The sequence below is a fragment of the Colius striatus genome, chromosome 7 (genome assembly GCF_028858725.1).
Source record: "Colius striatus isolate bColStr4 chromosome 7, bColStr4.1.hap1, whole genome shotgun sequence".
Taxonomy (NCBI): Eukaryota; Metazoa; Chordata; class Aves; order Coliiformes; family Coliidae; genus Colius; species Colius striatus.
Genome location: NC_084765.1, coordinates 38615688 through 38636884, shown reverse-complemented (window position 1 = coordinate 38636884; position 21197 = coordinate 38615688). Strand labels below are relative to the sequence as shown.

Sequence of the window (21197 nt, the reverse complement as noted above, 5' to 3'; positions counted from 1 at the left end):
TTTGTTTGTTTGTTTCAATCTCAGGAATGTTCCTGAGGGTGCTGAGCCTGAAATCATTTCAACCATCAAAAAGACATTTAACTTTGGTCAAAGTGAAGCAGTTCATTTGTTTCAGACACTGTTGGAATGCATGAAAAAAAAAGAACTTGTAAGTAGATCTTGCGGTTCTTGTGAGTTTTTGTTTTGCAAGGTGCATGCAATTATGCATCTAATATTAAATTGTATCTCAAGGTTGCATATGATCAAGAGTCATTCAGATATCTTTCCTGGTCATAGTAGGTCTTTGACAGCCAAATACGGTTTCATGTCTGCTTTATCTCATGGCCAAGAGAGACTTGATTCCTGTGTTTATTTCTAGTAATCAGAGTTTGTTGTTTCCAAACCTATTTATTTTCACATGACAGGATTCTGGTTTGGTTATAGCGTGTATACATTGATTGAAGAGTGCCCAGGGTTTCTGCCATGATTTTTCTCATAAAGGATTGTCTTATGTGGCACTCAGGAAAACAAACAAGAGTGAGTGCACATTAAAGTTGAGTTTAAATCAAGCATAGTCTTAAATTGCATCTAAGATAGGTGACTTTTATTGTATTCCAATTCCTGACATAAAAAAACATTGGAGCTAATCACTTTTGCCTGAAAATAACTTTAAAATTTGTTTTACCCATTTTACCCTTTTGGACAGATTACAGTTTTTCATATTGGGTCAGATGAACATCAGGATATTGACGTTGCAATACTTACAGCATTGTTAAAAGGTGAGTCTTTTCCCCAGCTATTGTTGTTTAGTCTTTATATGATGGATTATTTATAAGATACTATAATTTGTAGGCATTTTTAGTTTTTAAGCAAATAATTATCTGCTCTGTGTTCTCATTGTGTAATACCATAACGTTATCATAAATGATGAAATATTCTGTATAACTGTGGTGTACATGATTTGATTTGAGCTTCTTGGGAAGTGAGAATGTGTACTTTAATTAATTTTCTTTTTTTGTCATTTGTTTTTGCTTCTTAAGGCACGAATGCATCTGCATTTGACCAACTTGTTCTTACACTTGCGTGGGATAGAGTTGACATAGCCAAAAATCATGTTTTTGTTTATGGGCAACAATGGCTGGTATGTAATGATCTGTATTAAGCAGAATTAATTTTTCTGAAACAGAACAACTCAACTTACTGTAAAGAATGAATCTTTTGACTTTTGTAGAGGGAGACTGTAGAATACTGACACATTATTTTGAGGACAGTAATTTTTGCATACTGCACACATAGTCTTACAGCTGTTTTGTTATTGTGTGGTTGAAAATGGATCAAAAATTTTAGCAATGTGCTAAGTGAAATAACTGAAATAACTAAGGGAGAGAAGACATTGCAAAAGTGGAAGTTGAATTTGTATTAGTCAGATGCCCATTCTTCCTTAAAGTTTCATGATCATTGAAAGTTGTTAAGAAGCAGCTAGTAAAATGCACTCTTAGCAGCACTGCAATGTTTTTTGAGGAAGAGGACAAAAGGCCTGTTTCTTGTAGTCTGCAAGTTAGTTTGAAAATTGTACTTTGTATCTTGCCTTTTCCCCATATTAGTGTAAAAATAAACCACAGTCTTACATGAGTGTGCAGTCACGAGTATTTACTGTAAGGCTTGTTCGTGGTAAAGCAGTGGTGGTTCTGAACATTTGACTTTGAAGCAAATTGTGCTTAAAATGTTTTATGTCTCTGTTTTGTCCAATATCAATCTATGAGAGCAGCTGAACTATGTTAAAATAATTGTTGACTTAGTGCCATGTAGTGTGTTGGTAGGATTAAGTCTTCAGAATATTCTCGCTTCCTGGAGTTGTGTGAAGTTCAGGGGATTTTCTGAACCAAGCCTGACATCTTTGTATTTGCAGATATATAAGAATTCCTCATCCCTGTACATGAATGATGTTGATGTGTAATCTTAGGGGTATTTACTTTTGTGATATCTCATTTTACGGGTTCTCTCCAAGCTCTGTCTTGTTACTTGTTGTAGGTTGGCTCTTTGGAACAGGCTATGTTAGATGCCCTTGTGATGGATAGAGTTGCATTTGTGAAACTTCTGATTGAAAATGGAGTAAGCATGCACAAGTTTCTTACAATTCCTAGGCTGGAAGAACTTTATAACACGGTAAGTGAATGATTCCTTTTTAAACTACTTTTAGCTCAGTGTGTTTGTATACTGGGTCATGTGCACAAGTGTGAAGGCCATAAGACACTGGTAGGGAGGGCTTCCTTGCATGAGGTTAGAGTTGAGAAGTACATGCTGTCTGACTGCTTTGTAGCTCCACAACTCTTTTTGGCTCTCCAGAAATCATTCCAGAAGCAGTTTGTCAGGAGGGTGTTCATCTGTCTGATGTTGGGGATAGATACTAAAGGGAAAATTGCAGCCTTGTTGTGAAACATAGGAAATGTGTAAACCACAGTGGGGAAGAGAGAGTCAGGTGGATGAAACTCGTGCATCAACTATGAGGTTTATCAAAAGTATTTTTATGGCTTTATAGGATGAATTTTGACTGTGGCAGTTAATATTAACATTGTAGTTGTAAAAATAGCTTATTTTGTGAACCTGCATATAAATATTACTTGTAACTGTTGTATTTGCTGATTTAGGTAGTTTTGTATAACACTTAACAGGACAAAACAAAAAACCTCCCACCAGAAAGTAGCTAATTTGAGCAGTACATAAATATGACTTAGGCATATATTGACATTGTCATTATCTGCTTTGACAAAAAAAAAAAAGGTTAAAGGAAAAGGCTGGTAAGCCTTTGTAAAAGAGCACAATGAGATTGTGTTGTTTGGATTTTTAGAAATCTTTTGTGATGTTGCTTTTACACACTTGATGTACTTTTGATTCAGTTCTGGATGGGAGCTGGGGTCACTATATGTCTTAAAGTGTAATAGTAGATGCACTCACAGGAAATCAGAGAAAGAATTAAAATCCACATTGCAAAAAAGAGTGCACGTTCAGACTTAAAATTTAGAAAGTAAGGCAGTTCTTACTGTGAATCCTGCAATACTGTAAACGTGAATATCAGTCTGTGTTCCTGTAAAGTGTTTATTTGTTAAAACTTGTTTCTGTAATAATACTGTATTTCAATAATATAAAAAGCCCATAATGCTGTTCTTTGCTTTCTAGTTTGTTTGATTTTTTTTTCACCCATGTTTTAGACAAATTCTGTGTGTTTTAATTATGTCCTGAATGAAAACAGAAGTAGGGTGCAACAAAAAGGGAAATGGTCTATAGCTAATGTGGTAGATTGAAATATTTGCATTTATTTGATGGCTACATTTTGTTTAAAAACTAGCTTTTTGTTTTGCTTGTGAGCCAGCATGCAAAAAATCTTTGACTTCTTCTGTTATCTTCTCATGTTGTCATTGCACTCTAATTTCTTACTCCAAATTTCTCCCCCGTCCCTTTTCTTTTTCTTTAAATAAAGAAACAAGGCCCAACTAACCCAACACTCTTTCATCTTGTTCGGGATGTCAAGCAGGTATGTTCTAAATGTAACAATCTCTCAAGCTAGTAATGTTAGGTTGTTGATGACTTATAGACGGTCCTTTCCAACCCCTACCATTCTGTGATTCCTATGTTTGACAGGATGTTAAACCTGATGAGTATATCTGATGGTTTTCTTTCTCGGGGGAATTGAAAGCTGATACTCCCAACTAGGAATAATTTTGGCTGTTAAAAGGCAAAAAAGCAATGCCTCCCCTCTCCCCAACAGAATGAACTTCTACCCTGCTAGGGAGATCATACATAAAAGAAGCTATAACCTTGTCTTTTAAAATCAATAAATATTAAGCCATGTAGATTTTTTGTTGGTTTTGTTTGATATATTTTTGTTAATCATTAAAAGTTTCATTTGTTATATATTATGAGCTGTGATAGGAACACTCTGAGCAAGATTAAGGTTACCACTTGAAAAAACTAAAAGACTATTTTTTTGTATTCCTAGGGAAATCTTCCTCCAGGATACAAAATCAACCTGATTGATGTGGGGCTGGTTATTGAATATCTGATGGGAGGAACCTATAGATGCACCTATACAAGAAAACGCTTCAGAGCGATATACAATAGTCTGAGCGGGAACAATCGGGTACGTAGCAGCTGGAGAACAGGACACACCAATTGATACGTTCTCATTTAAAAAGACTCCTATGTCTTTTGGAGAAAAATTGGATCCATATTGCTTTGTTCTTGTCAGTGAACTGGTTATTTTAAAGGCATTAGAAAGGCTTATGAGAGTAGCTGGCAGCTATTTTTTTGACTGAGGATAAACAAAAGGTTTTGTTCTCCTCCTCTTCATTCTAGAACATCTAAATTCCTTCTCTGTTACTGTCTTTTTTCCTACTCCTAGGGAAGGAATGAGCACTAAACATGCAGATTCATCAAGACTTGGGATACAGATATTGTAACTTGTTGTAAAACAGCATAACTACTTATAATGCCTAGTAGGAAAGAGTAAAGAAACCAAACCCTCATTCATCTTATTCTTGTTACAGCGATCTGGACGAAATCCTTCAAATACTACTCCTCAGATATGTAAAAGCCATGAGTCTTTTGGTAACAGAGCAGACAAGAAGGAAAAGATGCGCCATAATCACTTCATCAAAACAGCGCAGCCATACAAACCAAAGGTACAGATCGGGGAAGGGAACATGGTGAGATTTATCTGAAGTAGTTAAGGGCAGAGAACCTGTTTAAAATCCAAGTGTGAGTAGCAGCAGTTTTACTAACTTTAGAAAACCTGGGATTTCAGCCTTGCTTTTGTACTTATTTATAGACTATCTAGCATGCATACAGGATTCTGTAAAGAGTGATTATCATTCTGTATAGTAGTCTCCTGGCTAAGCTTTTGTATGATAGGGAGACACAAGCCTATGTTTGGCACTATTCTAGCAATGGAGGGGGAGGGGTTCACATGACTTTGTAGATCAAACAAGATTTGACCATGTGTTTCTGTAAGTACTCTCCATGAGTTGCCTCTTTTAGATATAGATACATTAGTTGCTGCTTTTCTTTTGATCTATGAATCAAATTAATTCAGTCTCTTGGTTGCTGTGATGAATTGGACTCAAGTGAAGGTTTTGAACACAAGTTCCAGCTGCTTTTCAAGTCTTCAGAAATTCCTTTTTCTTTCTATAATGATATATAATTTTATATTGTGTGACTTGGCATTTGGTTGCAAGTTATGTAATGACCAAGTTTAGAGATATAAAATGTAACTTTCTGATTTTTATTTTAAAGATTGACACTGGTGCAGAAGAGGGAAGAAAGAAAAGAACCAAAGATGAAATAGTAGACATTGATGATCCTGAAACGAGACGTTTTGCTTATCCTCTCAACGAGCTGTTACTCTGGGCAGTGTTGATGAAGAGGCAGAAGATGGCCCTCTTCTTCTGGCAGCATGGGGAGGAGTCCATGGCCAAAGCCTTAGTTGCTTGCAAAGTGTATCGTTCGATGGCATATGAAGCAAAGCAAAGTGACCTTGTTGATGACACTTCAGAAGAACTGAAAGAGTATTCCAAGTAAATTACCTCTATGTCATTAAAGATATCTTCTTTACATTTACAGTAGAAGTAGTGAGCTGTGTATGAACAAAACCCAAACTGTGCTATCAGCACCCTTGAAGACAATTCCTTTTTGCAAAAAAAAGGATTAAGTAGCACTCTAGAAGAACTTTTATGTTAGAGACTGCTCTCTCTTGAGGGCTTTTACAAGTCGTGATTTATAAGTAAATTAAAATGACCCTGAATGTGCCATTTACTTCCATGAAATTACCTTGCATGTTTTAATAACTGTTTGTAGCCTGCTTTTGTTTTTAATAGTATTCAAAGATTCACATGTTGTAGTTACAAACTACTGTACAGTATGTCTGTACAGAAGGGACACATAATAGTCCCTTTGAGTTGTGCTACTGGGAATATGATTGTATGAGAAATATCAACTGAAACTCAAGGTGAGCTATACAGATACTAAATTGAAGCTTGTTGGTTTTTCTTCATTCTAGTGAGTTTGGTCAACTAGCAGTTGAGCTGTTGGAACAATCCTTCCGACAAGATGAAACTATGGCAATGAAATTACTAACCTATGAGCTTAAAAATTGGAGCAACTCGACTTGTCTGAAGCTAGCAGTGTCATCAAGGCTTCGTCCATTTGTGGCACATACTTGTACACAGATGTTGTTGTCGGATATGTGGATGGGAAGGCTGAACATGAGGAAGAATTCATGGTACAAAGTAAGCATTGTCACAGTTTATTGGTGTAAAAAAATAGCAACATAATTTAAACAAATGGAAGCATGTGTTCAAATGCTATTAGTATAAAGCTTTCTATAACTTATGTTAATAAATCCTGTAAAACAGTCTCCAATAACATAACCAAAACTGGAAACATTTATTGTAAACTCTTCTTCTGACACTCTATTATCTTTTCAAATAAGGTACAGAAATATAGAAGGCAAAAACCAGGCAAGTAGCCTTTAATCAGAGGCTTAAAGAGATCATGTGAATACTAATCCACTACTAAAAACAAAGTAGTAAAAATTCTTAACAGACAGAAAACACTCTGTAAGAATATAGTTTCATGCATTTTTGGCTTTTTACAGGCAGCACATAAGACTTGATGTAGAAAAGCTTTGTGTATAACCTATTTTGGAGGAAGAAACTCATCAAAAGCAGGGCACCGTGCAAAACAAAGCGGGAGGCAAATTGGGAATAGATTTTTCAGTGGTGCCCTTTGTGATACAAATCAGTTGAACCAAAGTGGGAGTTTCTTATTTCTTTCAGATGATGTACCAAAACCTAATTGTTGCTAGGACTGTAATGAAATAAAACTTTCCTACAAAATATCTACAGGACTCTTTTAACTTGTGACCTACTAAAATCCTCTTTGATAACCGATTAACTATTTTCTTGCTTGCTTTGTAACAGGCTAATGACAAGAAATAGCTTTCACTTATTCTCTTCATCCTTACTTTAGCTTATTTTTCTACCTTAAAAAAAACCTCCAACCAACCCAAACAAACAAAACACACCCCAAAACAAAACCACCACCTCCACTTGTATGTACTTTTGAAATACACCATGACAGTACACAGTGCCAGAGTTTCTGGGAGTGGATTAAAGAACAGAGCGTGAACAGAATCTCTCTGGATCTTGAGGCTTGGAGTACGTGCTTTCTAGTGGCTTTTAGTTTGGGAATTTATTGATTCTTCCCCTTTCCTATATCTTCAAGTCAAATAATGCTCTACATATGTGAGCTTAGCCTCTTGGGTGTTTATATAAGTAATAACTAATTATTGTCTACCTTTTTTTGCTTAATAACAAACAAGTGAAATTTGGATAGTATGTTTTCAGAAGACATTCTGTATATTGGTGTATTCTGATACTTTAACGTAGTTGTGAACTGTAGGCACTTAGTCTTCATCTTTTCCAGGTGATACTGAGCATTTTACTCCCTCCTGCTATACTGCTGTTGGAATATAAGACCAAGGCTGAAATGTCCCATATTCCTCAATCCCAAGATGCTCATCAAATGACAATGGATGACAGTGAAAACAACTTCCAGAATGCAGCCGATGAAATACCTATGGTAATATGGGGCAGAGGGAGATATTAAGCCTAGTATTTCCAACTTAAAATAAACAGCTACGTGGTTAAATCAAAGCAAGAGTTGAGATGAGTGTCCAAAAGCATATATTTCTGAATGTGAAGTTAACAGTCCTTTCACTTTAGGAGGTGTTTAAAGAAGTAAGGATCTTGGACAGTACTTTAGAAAAGCATGATATGGAGACTCCAGCAAAACCTAAGAGGCTTCCAATCACACAAAAGTTTTATGCATTTTATCATGCACCAATTGTGAAGTTTTGGTTTAACACGGTGAGTTTTCCTCTGTGTAATGTGTATTTTGTTTGGAAATGTGATGTAAATTTCTGGGTTCTTTGCCCAAGGTGTAGCTCTGACCCAAATAAAAGTTTAATCACTTTAAAAAAACCCAACAAACCAACCAACCAACCAAAATGGGAAGGAGAGGTACTTGATTTTGAAAAACTGCATAGGTACATGCAGTACTCTGTGGTTTGGGTGGCTTTTGTTAAGTTCATGGTATTGGCTTTGAGATTTTTTTTGGTGGTTGTTGTTCAAGTGAGTAATTAGAATGATCATTTTTATTCTGGTGTGAGTAATTAATTTCATCAGTTGCTAGCAGGAATTCTGCAATCATTTACTAGCCGAAAGTCTTCCTGCACAGCTTTGTTTAAATTACTGTAATAGAAACTCTGAAATTTGTATGAAAGGAAAAATAGCTGTAATAAGAACAAAGCATTGCTAATAATAAATAGCTTATTACAGCTATTTTTCTTCTAAGAAGAAAATCTTTGTATCCCTTTCTAAATAATAACATGTATACTTAAAGGGTAAGTATAGTACTGTAATCTTACTTGAAGCTCTCATTCTATACCACATCAAAAGATTCCACGCACATCTATAAAGAACCCTTTGGTAATTATGTGTGTAATTTTCATTGCTTTTTTTAGTTGGCATACTTAGGATTCCTCATGCTCTACACATTTGTGGTTCTTGTAAAAATGGAAGAGTTGCCGTCCGTTCAAGAGTGGATTGTTATTGCTTACATTTTCACATCAGCAGTTGAGAAAATTCGTGAGGTATGCCTGTAACCATCTGGGATTTAGGTTTTCTTTCTCAATTAACACAGTATGCCTTAAACTGTGTTTATAAACAAGAGAACCTCCATGCATCAGAGTACACGATGTAATACCTCTATCTTAGACTTTGGTATTGGCTGCTAGTTTCAATACCAGGGCTTCTAGACTTGGTCTTAGCTTGCTTTTTTTCTTTTCTCCAGTGGGGAAGAGATGGCTGTCTATTAAAAGGAGGTGGGTTTTTTTTCTGAATGTCAAAGAACTGACAATGACACGTTAGTCTGATTTCTTTTGGTTTGTTTGGTTTTGTTAAACTTCTCCCCACCAGGAGCTGGTGATGGCTGCATTTTTGTTGTTTGATGGGTTGGGTATTTTGTGTGTGGTGATTTGGGTTGGATTTTTTTAGTATCTAACTCACTTTCTACAAGTTGTTATGAAATAAACAACCTTACTTTTTTGAAGGGTGAAATGTGTTTGTATTTATTAGTGTCATTTAAACTCTATCACTGTGCTGTGACTGAGATGACAAAAAAAAGCGTTATGGAGACACAGAATAGCTCTCAACTACAAGTATGCTGGTCAGTAAGAGACTTTTTTATAAGAATTTTTAAATGAGAGAGGGAAAGTTAGTTTGATAACTTAGTAGTTGAGGCCCAACCAGAGGTGCAGAAAGTAGGGCTCGTTCCCATAAAAGTAACCACCTCAAAAGAAGAAATCTTAACAGTAAACAAACTCCAAACCCAAATTCCTTCCTAAGTTGTTCAGGTAGAAGGAAACATACATACTCCTTGTCCTTAAAGCTGACATGGTTGAACACTGGTTTGGATTCCTCAGTATAAAACATTTACCTATTTGAACGGACATTTCATTTTTGCAAGTATAAAAATGGGATTAATATATTTCAGTGTTGGTCTGTGTGCAATTCATCTGACCAGATTTGACTTGTATTTTTATTGCAGATTTTCATGTCAGAGGCTGGGAAGATTAATCAGAAGGTTAAAGTGTGGTTCAGTGATTACTTCAATATCAGTGACACGGTTGCCATTGTCACTTTCTTCATTGGATTTGCATTAAGATTTGGAGCAAAGGGGAATTTTGGTGAAAATACCTACAGAGAAAATTATGTCTTTGTTGCTGGAAGAATAACATACTGTCTCAATATAATCTTCTGGTATGTGCGATTGCTGGATTTTCTAGCTGTAAATCAACAGGCTGGCCCTTATGTTATGATGATTGGGAAAATGGTAAGTACTACTTTTGTTACTGCTGTTTTTCTCAATAGAAATATGTTTTTCTTGTTGCCTCCCTTTGCAACTTTTCTCAAAGTTTTCTATAGAAAAAAAGTTGTTGATCCACATGTAATGTGTCGACAATTTGGTGTACAGGGTTAGCTAGCTGGAATGTAACTTAATGTGTTTCATAACAATAACTGATTAAGTTTCCTTTCATTATGGGACTTCTCTGCCACATATAGAATCATTTAGGTTGGAAGAGATTGTTAAGATGGCATATCTTCCTTCTCTGGCTTGTTCTGTTTTTAGATTCAAGTCCCAGAGACTTGAGATTTGAACGCATATCATGATGGCTTTTTCTTGATTCATCTAGCATTCCTTCCCTTTTGTGTCTGAGACTGTATTTATAGTCTTGGTTTTCTTGCTTTTGTGGTGTGTAATGCAAGACTTTAACTTATGATGGTGCTTTAGGACACACAACATTTTGTACTATGAAAACCAGGAAATAGATTTTGTCTCTGTTCTTATCTTCTCTGATACAAAAATATTAAAAATAAATAACTTGGCTTTATCATCAGTGAGTTACTCAATGGAAAAAAGATGTTAAGGCTTGAGAACGGTGTATATATGACTATGGGAGGGATGTTTTGTTTTTCATCTGACTATAAAATGGTTCCAACAAAGTTGAATCCTGTCAATTCATTAAAAATGATGGCATCAAGTTGTTTATTTCTGACTTAGATTTTTTTGCAAGAGGAGTAGGTTCTGTGTATCAGCCCATGGGAAGAACTGCCTCTGTGATCTGTGCAGCTATTGAGCGTGTTTAGGAAGAAATGTTTCTCCTTGTAACTCAAACTACATGGATGAGTAGCAGCTGATAAAGGAAATGTTCTGTTGCTTTTGACCAAGCTTACTAAAAATGCAGGGGAAAAAACAGAACTTTTTTACAGAGTTATTGAACAAAGTTTTCTGACTGAAATACAAGTGTCCTAAATTATGTTCCTTATATAATGCATAACATTATGCAAGCTTACACTGTCACTGTAGAAGTACTTAAAGCTGTGAAATTGTCATTATGACCTTGTGGGTTAACTGACTCTTTCTGTGTTAATAGGTGGCCAACATGTTTTACATTGTGGTGATTATGGCACTTGTACTACTTAGTTTTGGTGTTCCCAGGAAGGCAATACTGTATCCTGACGAGGCACCATCTTGGACTCTTGCTAGAGATATTGTGTTTCATCCATACTGGATGATTTTTGGTGAAGTGTATGCCTATGAAATTGATGGTAAGATACTGCAATTTTGAAGCATGTAAGGAGAAAACTTATTCTGTTAAGATCTTCTCGAGACCTTATGAAACTCTTTAATTATAAGATATGAAATGACTGGCACTGTTGACATTGATTCCATTTATTGCATTATCTCCTCTTTGTAGATTGCACCTAACTTCTTGACTTGACTTTTTCATTATCTTTTATAAAGCTTGAATGGCTTAGAATGAAAACTCATCACAATTTCTCACAAGCCTATTTCTAGTAACAGTTTGTAATTTTTCCCCACAGCTGTCATGTCAAAATTTTGGCTAAGGGTAGTGTATGATGCTTTTTTAACCTGATACTATGATTTACCATAGCATTAGCCAGAAACTTTATCTTCTGTATTTTTCTGCCATGTTCCTAAATGCATGAAGACATTTTGAATTGCAGAATCAGTGCATATTAGTTGCAGTCTTTACTTAAGTCATCATTTTTACCCTGCCTATACCTGCTGGCAGTTCTAAAAGTTATATTTCTTTTTTATGTATCTTTTTTTTTTTTCCCAACAGTGTGTGCAAATAATTCAGATGAAAAAGTTGCTCATCTCTGTGGCCCAGGAACATGGTTGACCCCGTTTCTTCAAGCTGTCTACCTCTTTGTACAGTACATAATTATGGTTAATCTCCTCATTGCATTTTTCAAGTAAGTACATGAGTAATTGTTAAATCTTGCTAATCACGTGATAAGTTTCTATTTCACTGCAATAAAATGATGGGATAAGAACAACTGATGCCAGTCCCAAGCAATCCCATTTGCTGGAAGTGTTTTCAGATTCTAAAGCTGGTTTTGTGTACTCGTCACTGCAAGCTTGTGAAGAAGTAAGGGAAGTGTGTTATGTGACTGGTATGTATCACAGCTATGAGGCCAGGGGAATTGGAGGCTTAAGAGAATTTGAAAGCATTTTAAAACTTCTTTCTGTCAGAAAACAAACCAAATTGTCATCTGTTTATTGCCTGCTGTTCCTAAATTCATTTAAGATTCTCTAGTCAATTGAGTTGAACCATAGTAAATTGTCTTTTCCTGTTCACTGCAAGTGCTTGATTTATGGGAGTAAGCAGCTCCCTAACACTGAAGTATGTCAGACTGCAGAATTAATGTGGTCTGAAGAAAAAACATGTGTTTAAATTTTTGTTTGGCAAACTTGATGTTTGATCTGAGAGTAATGTATTTCTGAGCCAAGGTGCAAAGACGTTACCAGATGGCATCATTTTTTTTAACCTTCTCCTTGCTTTGGATCATGATGTTTTCTTGAATGTTTCTAACTTCCACTAAAATAATTTTGCACTATAAAACAAGTATGTGCTTTTCTCTCCCTAAGCATCAGAATTGCTATCAAAGTGTTAAGAAAAAGCCAAAACCAAAAACCTCCTGAACACCAACCCTCCACCTTCCCACCACCTCAAAAACCACCTTGATGTGTTAACGTTTGTCTATTCCCTTTCAGCAACGTGTATTTACAAGTCAAGGCAATTTCAAATATTGTGTGGAAGTATCAACGCTATCATTTCATTATGGCATACCACGAAAAACCAGTTCTGCCTCCACCACTTATCATTCTTAGCCACATGGCTTCCCTGTTCTGTTGTATATGTAAAAGAAGAAAGACAGACAAGACTTCAGATGGGCCAAGTATGAACAGTTATTTTCCAAAAGAAATTGCAGTGACATTTTGGATATGATTAAAGTCAACTCAGTAAAGTGCTGTGTTCTTGGTTATAATGCATGTTCTCAAAAAAGTTAGTCATAACTTTCTGTGTTTTTAATATTAAGACTCTAATTCTGTTCAAAATCCCAATGCTTTTGTGAGGGATATAATGCACAGCTCCCAGAAATCTCTAGTCAGACTAATTTATGACGGCACTAAACACAACGATCCCTGAGGTTCGATTACTTGTTACTATTAGTGGAGGAAGACTTTTTTTTTTCTTACTGGAAAACTTCCAGTCTTATTGTAAACTGTGTGGGGGGAAAAAAAAGTACCACAGATGCTAAAATCCAGCTAAGAAGTCTTAGTTTCTGCCTCAAAGAAAAAGGATTTGGATGATAGGAGCGTAATTGTGCACAAATCCAAACACAGTTGCTATTTTGACTTTTATTTCAGCAGAAGTCTTTGAGCTGTTGTTTCTAGCAAGGAGAGAGGAAGGGTCTTGGGTGGCACTGTGGTTTTTCATTGGTTTTGTGGTTTTAGTTTTAACACCTTTATAAAGTTGTGACTATTAGTTTCCAGCAGCTGTGCTACATCACAACGTATGCATTTCCTTAACTTTTGAATCTCTCTTTAGAACTCTTCCTGACAGAAGAAGATCAAAAGAAACTTCATGATTTCGAAGAGCTGTGCGTTGAGATGTATTTCAATGAAAAGGATGATAAATTTCATTCTGGAAGCGAGGAGCGGATTCGTGTCACCTTTGAACGGTAGAGCATTTCCAAACAAAATTCCTAAAAAAGAGAAGAAGTTTTGCAGGTTTTTAAAGTGTACTTTAAGGGGAGTAAAATGCTGCTCAAGAAGATAAGTATTTATGCAAACTTTAGATGACGTCTTTCCAGTGCTATGAAGAAACATAATTGTATGATTGATGCTTGCTGATCTGTAGTGGCACTGGACGTGATTGCCTCAGTTTACTATTTATTTTCTCATGTCTCAATAAACTGACAAGTTGTAAAAGGTGCCATGGGCCCTCTATTGACGTGTATGTAAATTCTGTGATACAGAAGTGTGTACCAATGTTGCATTGCATAACAGTCCAATACTATAGTGCATGCCATCTTCAAGTTTCAGAGGATTTTTTCCCTTATTGAAGGGACTGAGAGGATTTCAAAGATGTTGCTTTTGCGTGTTGAGAAAAACGTCTTCCATAACGGCTTCATGTTTCTTTCTCAGGGTGGAACAGATGTGCATTCAGATAAAGGAAGTTGGTGATCGTGTCAACTACATCAAACGGTCATTGCAGTCTTTAGACTCACAGATTGGCCACTTACAGGACCTGTCTGCTTTAACAGTGGATACCCTGAAAACACTGACTGCACAGAAAGCTTCAGAAGCTAGCAAGGTTCACAATGAAATCACACGGGAGCTGAGCATTTCCAAACATTTGGCACAGAACCTCATTGAGGATGGCACTCTAAGATCTTCTGTGTGGAAAAAGCACAGCATTGGAAATGTCTTTGGTTCTTTTCCTCAAGGAGGCCTTGAAAATAATAATGCTTTACTCTGCAACATTGCTATACGTGATGAAAAAGAAGTCCAGCATAAGACAATTGGTCAGGAGTTAGCTCCAGTTCCCCGAAGAGAAGAAATAAACTTTCAAGAGGCAGGTTCCTCAGGCAGTGCCTTATTTTCAAGTGCTGTTTCCCCTCCAGAACTCCGTCAACGAATACAGGCTGCAGAGATCTCAAAATCTATTAGTAAAAGTAAAAAATTAGGCAATTCATCCAACAGCATGCCACATGTAACATCCCCAACAGCTAAATTTTTTGTTAGCACTCCATCTCGGCCCAGTTGCAAAAGTCAGCTGGATTCTTCAGCAAAGCATGAAGAGACTGTTTTCTCTAAGGCTACAGAAGGAGATAATAATGTAGAATTTGGTGCATTTGTGGGTAAGTATAACAAAGTAGATTCTGAATGTCCTGAAGTCATTGTTAGCTGCTCTTATCCTCTTGCTTCTGGCTCTGCTTGCCTTGCTTTCACGCAACCCTGTGTTGAAAATGGAGGATACGTTAATTGTGGTTTTATTCATGATGAGAGTGACACTAATGATAACTACAGCTGCAGAGTTGACAAATGTGACCACCAGTCTGTCAACTTATCGAAGAACAACCCCCAAAAGAAGTTCTCTTTTTCAACTGGCAACTTGACATCACCAGTCAACCGTGGCGGCTCGCATAGAAAATTGAATATTAAAGATGAACTTTCCAAAAGAAAGCATGTCCATGCAATGGAACTACAAAACCAAGAGTTATGTTCTAACATCCTTATGGGACTACTTCATAAACTGTGGACCAAATCTAAGCCACAAGGTTTGACTTATCAAGAATTGTATAAGTGTTTTGGGTGTATTCCGGTTGCAGGTGACTTTACACTACCATTTTGCTCTGCTTTTTTGCTTTTAACATCTCTAATTTCCCTGTGTTGCTTGAATTTTTTTACTTAATTCCTTTTAATCCTGTCACATAGACAATATTTTTCTGAAAAACATGAGCCAGTTGTTGAGCATAGCAACTGCAATTAGCAGCTCTACGACCTTGTACGGGCAACTTTGTAGACAAACCTTTGGTGACTCATTATCGAGCTCCTACCTTCTCGTTGCATAAACCAAAAATATTGTCTATTTCTTGACATAATTATGGAAGACTTCTTAGGCTGATGGAATCTTGGACAAATATCTTTGTGGTGTCTGTGTCAAGCTGAGGGAACCTCCTATACTATGTTTCTAAACACTAGTTTAACTGGGATCTTCCACTGTTGCCTAGATTAACGTATCTTTGGGCAGTTGTTTTGGAAGCTTCCAAAGTCCTTTTATTAAATACAGCGTTATGCCTCACCTCAAGTTTTACTTAACAGTAAAAGCCTGCATGCTTTTGGTTAGTTACCTACGTGTTTGAATGGTAAAACAGTGGCAGATTCATTACAAAACAAAGGTGTGGGTTTACTAACTGATTTCTGTCAATAGATAACGCTTGAAGTATGCTTAATGTACAGCAGAAGATCACAATCTGCAGCTGTCAGGTTGCCTGCAGAGCTGTTGTCTTGACCCAGTTGTTCAGAGTTGTCTCTGTATTCCAAATGCTTGTTGAGGATGTAAAAATTTATATCTTTAGACAAGAGTTTGTTCTGCTGCTGTGAAGCTTGGAGTTCTAAGAAGTTACCTGCATGCACTAGCATGTCTAGGTTTGTGTATGTGTAGGAAGAACATCTACACGTTTGTACACTCTCTGGGTATTGTTCATAATTCCTTTATTGTTTAAAACCAGGAAACCTTTTTTTTTAATTTGTAAAGCAAGGCTAAACAGAAATAATGGCTTTGTTTATATAACTCTTTGCTAATCTATAAATGTGCTTCACCACTAATAACTTTGAATACTAACTATACTTATTTTACTGGATCCAGAGTTTTAGTGTATGGTCCTCTGATGTCTCTAGCATTTAGAGTATACTCTTCATTCTTCGTGTCCACATGTTATGAACTTGTGATACAGTGCAGCTTTCCATTGTGAAGCCAAGTAGATTTTCATTCATGTAAAATTCTGGGAAGTATTTCTTGCAGCTGGGAGAATGAAGGGTATATTGTAAAAGCTATGTCAAGAAAACTGTCTGCTTTTCCTTCATTTGCCATAAGTACACAAAAATACTGTAATTCAAACTGCCCTGTTCCTTTCACCTCAGGAACATCTACTTGAATGCAACATTTAATTTTTAGTGTTACTTTTTGAATTGTGGTCATCCACACCTTAATGTGGGAAAAGCAACAGATTCATCTTAATACTTTGTTACCCTGATTTTCACTTTAGTTTGTTTGGAAAGTCTTCAGTGCAAACAGGCACACAAAACTTAGATGGTTTGTAACCCTTTGCTGTGGTGATGCAAACTATTGGCATGGTCAGAACGTCAGAGGTTGCCTTTGATTTTGAATACTCTTTTTGAATTCACTGTGTCAAAGGTCACAGAGACAGCATGGAGTTACAGCGGTTTAAAGAGGCAGCAAGCAAGATTAAAGAAAGAAGTGCTGATATTGAGGTAAGCATGGAAGGCTTTGTCAAACATGTTCATGGGGATAATTTTTTTCCTACCTTCTGATCTCGGTGAACCTGCTTCTGCAGGGGAGTTGGACTAGATGATCTCTAAAGGTCCCTTCCAACCCCTACCATTCTATGCTAATATGTTTTGGACAAGTCTAAGGGCAAATATAATCAAAGAACTCATTCATTCCAGGCCGCATTTTGCATCTGTTTATAAAGATTTAAAACAAAAATCTAATGAAAATTCATGCAGCTTTAACTACTCATCAAGTAGTGTTGCTTCATAATATGATACTAATGAAATATTAAACAAGATCTGAGGTTATGAAAGCTGACTATAACTGTGAATTAAGATAAAATGATGTATCTCATAATTAGTGTTTAATGAAACGTTTTACACTCACAAATTTTAAAATCAGCATTTAGGAAGATTTCAGTGAATTTCATTAGATTTTATAGAGTGAAATGATAGTGTATATGTTTCTACAAGGTGACAAAAATTGTTCATTATCCTTCCAAGCAAAGGCCTTTCTATACACTTGTAATAAACTAAAAGGATGTATAATTTCTGTTTTCTTCAACAATGACAAAAATAACTAAGTGGAAAGTGATTAATCATAACAACTCCAAGTGCAAAAAAAGCTAGTTTTCTCACTGTAGTTATTAAGATAAGTTAGTAAATGTAAGTTACCATTTGCAGTTAACCCTCATTTAGAGGAGACTGTCTTGAGTGTTTGCTGTGTCAGTGTTTCTGAGTTCAGTTCCGTTTGCTGTGTCAGTGTTCTCTTCCTGGAACTTTGATAAGTATAAAATGTGACCAAAAGCCTTCTGTGTGTGTATTTTTGGCATGACCTTTTCAGTAACAATATTTGCAATTTGCTTTGGTTGTTTTTGTTTTTTTAATAGGAACAACAGGAAGACTTCAAAAAAGCTATACTGGAGGGCATAGAGACAACCAGATTTCAAGTAAGTAAAGATGGCTTTAATCTCTTAGAGGTGTTATTTTCACCAGATACCAAGTGTATGTTTTGCAGAGAAGATGGGGAACTCTGTTTTCTTATATCATTATGTGTAAGCAAGCCCTGGTTGTGATTTAAAAATAGAAAAAGCAATGCAGTTGAAGCTTTGTACAGATACAACTCCATGTCCTCTTGAGGTGTAGGTCTAGATAGTTCTAATGTTTGGGACTATTGGGATGCAAACTCCAGTAGCATTTCCAGACAGTACTGTTGTTCGTAGATGCTTAGTAATAGTGTTGTCCCATCTTAACTGGTGGGATTGGTTTGATTCCTTACCTTCCACAGAGGTGCTACAGCCATTGTTTGTAAGATGTTGAAGATGTATGCTGAACACTGAAACGCATATCAGCCTAAAAACAGGTCTTCAGAAGACAATTTCAGTAGGTGCATTCTCTGTGTGTGACATTCCAGTGAAGTACTTTATGCTTAGAAATGTTAAGTGGTCTTCCTCAAGTGTATAGACACACTTACACACACATGTTTATGTGTAGATGTACAAACATGTGTAGATACACGTGTGTATGTATTTAGGTGCATGTGGGTGTATTACTTGAGAGAGAAGAGTAAAAAAGGGTTGTAACAATTTCCTAACTGTTAAAAGTCTTGGAATCAAAAGCAGGGTATAGCATTCCAAGTTTAGAGAATTTTTTTTCTTCAAAACCTTGAACTTTTACATTTTATTCAGGTAACCACTGGAATTAATAGGCTGGTTGTGAGGAATGTTCCAGCCCTGTGCCAGTCTACAGGTTGTTCTAGTTTGTGATGAAACTGACTTTCTCTTCTTTTGCAAAGTATTTCGTCAGCAAAAGCTGACCACCTCAGTAGGTACCCACAAAGTATGTCATCATTGCTAAGAAATACTTCCATGAGGAAATTCCAGTCATAAAGTGTAGGTTTTTATGTGGTGGAACAGAATCTATGAAAGTCCTTCTTTTCAGTGGGCTCAAACTGAATTTTGATTTCTGCCAGAGCCACTTTCTTAAATGAGATTTGATAGCTTAAGAAGGCACGTAGCAGAATAGCTGAACTTTCTGTAGTGGTATCCTATTGTAACATTCTCTTTGAAAGAATTCCTTCAGTATGTGTCAGTAGTCTTAAATTGGGCACCTGGATATGTTAGAGCTGATGGTTGCTGTGAAGAGCATTTTAACTGAGTTATGCACACAACTTGTGTTTTTTTGTGCAGTGAGGCCTTTAAATTGATTTATTTTTTTTTAAATCCTAGATAGTCCTAGAAAACTGAGCACATTGTATGCCCAAACAGCAGTAGTTGCAAGCAATGATAATGATGACTAATTATATGTTTGGGGTTTTTTTTCTGTAGGGCCTTAAAACTGACTGTGGTCTAAGGCAATCTAGCTCTTGCAGTGGGTTTATTGACCCTCTAGCCGTCCACTCAGAACAACGTAAGTGACCTAATTTTATCTCTAAATGGTGTTGGTAATGCATATTCTAAGAAGTTACAAAGAAAACATTTTTTTTTTAATGATTGGTGCTGATTGAATCTCTTCCTGTATCTCATTGTGGTTCCAGTCGTGCCAGCTTAATTCTTTTACCTTGTGTTTGCCACAGATAGCTGGAGTCACGAAGAGTCAGGAAGAGCTAAGTGAAAAGCCAGGAGTGGGCTGGAAACTTGTAAAGATCAGATAGCTGTGAATCAGGCTTTCTTTACAAGAACCACGTTAAACTGTTTAGCTGCTCACTCTCTTGGGAAATAAGTGAATGACAGTGACATATGCCATTCTTTGTCCAGTTATGAATCTCTTTCATTCATAGTCTACAGCAAGAGTAGAAGAGCATCGAGTGAAGACACTCAGCAAGTAGACTCTAAAGCAGCCTTACTGACGGTTTGTATCTGCCTTTTTTTGTTGTTGTTAAGCAGAACTAGAAACTGAACAGAGAAAGGAGAAGAAACAGGTGGTGTAAAAATTAATGCTGCTTTCTGGACTCATGTTCAAGGAGGCACAGAACATGACCTGTTTCGGCTGAGGGAAGAAGTTGTGCATATTCTCTACTATGTATTGTGCATGTTCTCACTATGAAAACGTGCTCCTTCCTGTTTGTGGAAAAAAATCCACAGCTTTTTGTTTAGGAAAAGAATTGTTCAAATAATCTATAAGCCAGTAGTGACTATATAGCCTTATATATTATTATTGGTTGTATTTGAGTCTTTGTTCCATGGCAGTGTAGTAAAGCCTGGTGAAGTATTTCCAATGAACAGGCTGTGCTGCAAGAGCTTAAAATACCGTTCCACCCTATCTGCAATTAAATCTACTACATTTTCCTTACAAAACTGAAACCTTCTTTGTTTTTCCTCTCATTTTAAAGGACTGGTTACAAGGTAGACCATCAAATAGCAGTCAATTGTAAGTAACGTTCTACCAACTGAGCAATTACTCTGCGGTTGATTTGATTTTGATTTCTGGTTCTTGTCTTTGGCTATAGTGATATTCAGTTGCATTTAATGAAAAAACAAGGTTTAAGGGGTTTTTTGTTTCTATAAATAACTGAATGTATTCAATGGAATACTTTGACAGGTTTTATTTAGGTTAATGGGGTCACATGTCAGAGGGCAAAGCATGTCCTTAAATGAAAATGACTGTGTTGACACTTATTAAGGATCTAGCTTCCTGGGAAAGGACTTTACCCAACCTTTCAAATGGTAGACCTTCTCTGAAATTGTGCAGACATTGCTCTTGTTAACAATTATCCCCTGAGTTAACTGTTAAAGCCATTACCTTATTAATCTGATAACAGAAGGGTAAGCTGTTGTGTACAAGTTTTAATTAAAAGCACCTCTGTGGGAACAAGCTCTCATGATGCAAACTTTACATAATGTTGTGCGTGACTTGGTGGTGTTTAAAAGGTAGCTCTAAAACCATGAGATTACTTAACAGCCTTCCGTTACTGTTTTGTAATTAAGAAACCTGGACTGCCCTTGAAAAGTAGGATAAAAGCAGTACTGTGAGGTTAACAAGGTCACCTAGGATGATGTGTAGGTTTTTCACAAGCAGTGACTGTTGGTTTTGTGGCATTTCACAGGCCGTCTGAAGAAGATGCATTGAATGGTAAGTTTCTTTCTGCTTTAAACAAGCTGGGAGTGTTTCACGTAACAAACAGTTGGTGCCTGTATAAGAGTGTATTTAATGAGAAATTAAAATGTAATAGACACATAATAGTGTGACTTTTTAATAAAAAACCAACTAGC

General features: G+C 36.4%; 1 protein-coding gene across 3 annotated transcripts in view; it reads left to right on the top strand.

The window, feature by feature from the left end:
* Nucleotides 1-21197, top strand: part of TRPM7 (transient receptor potential cation channel subfamily M member 7) — a 56958-nt gene that overhangs the window by 29971 nt on the left and 5790 nt on the right. Inside the window, exons 9-32 of one of the 3 annotated variants that reach the window (XM_061999034.1) lie at nucleotides 25-148; nucleotides 686-758; nucleotides 1020-1120; nucleotides 2011-2145; nucleotides 3458-3511; nucleotides 3977-4117; nucleotides 4524-4658; nucleotides 5269-5549; nucleotides 6032-6260; nucleotides 7459-7614; nucleotides 7758-7901; nucleotides 8558-8686; nucleotides 9643-9927; nucleotides 11030-11204; nucleotides 11744-11876; nucleotides 12679-12863; nucleotides 13517-13649; nucleotides 14116-14831; nucleotides 16892-16968; nucleotides 17877-17936; nucleotides 19314-19395; nucleotides 19766-19836; nucleotides 20318-20355; nucleotides 21032-21057. In XM_061999034.1, coding sequence (XP_061855018.1) covers nucleotides 25-148; nucleotides 686-758; nucleotides 1020-1120; nucleotides 2011-2145; nucleotides 3458-3511; nucleotides 3977-4117; nucleotides 4524-4658; nucleotides 5269-5549; nucleotides 6032-6260; nucleotides 7459-7614; nucleotides 7758-7901; nucleotides 8558-8686; nucleotides 9643-9927; nucleotides 11030-11204; nucleotides 11744-11876; nucleotides 12679-12863; nucleotides 13517-13649; nucleotides 14116-14831; nucleotides 16892-16968; nucleotides 17877-17936; nucleotides 19314-19395; nucleotides 19766-19836; nucleotides 20318-20355; nucleotides 21032-21057 — 3683 coding nt within the window. Of the gene's footprint in view, nucleotides 1-24; nucleotides 149-685; nucleotides 759-1019; nucleotides 1121-2010; nucleotides 2146-3457; nucleotides 3512-3976; nucleotides 4118-4523; nucleotides 4659-5268; nucleotides 5550-6031; nucleotides 6261-7458; nucleotides 7615-7757; nucleotides 7902-8557; nucleotides 8687-9642; nucleotides 9928-11029; nucleotides 11205-11743; nucleotides 11877-12678; nucleotides 12864-13516; nucleotides 13650-14115; nucleotides 14832-15000; nucleotides 15163-16891; nucleotides 16969-17876; nucleotides 17937-19313; nucleotides 19396-19765; nucleotides 19837-20317; nucleotides 20356-21031; nucleotides 21058-21197 lie in introns of those variants that run through there. The other 2 variants (XM_061999035.1, XM_061999036.1) reach the window with 2 other exon arrangements.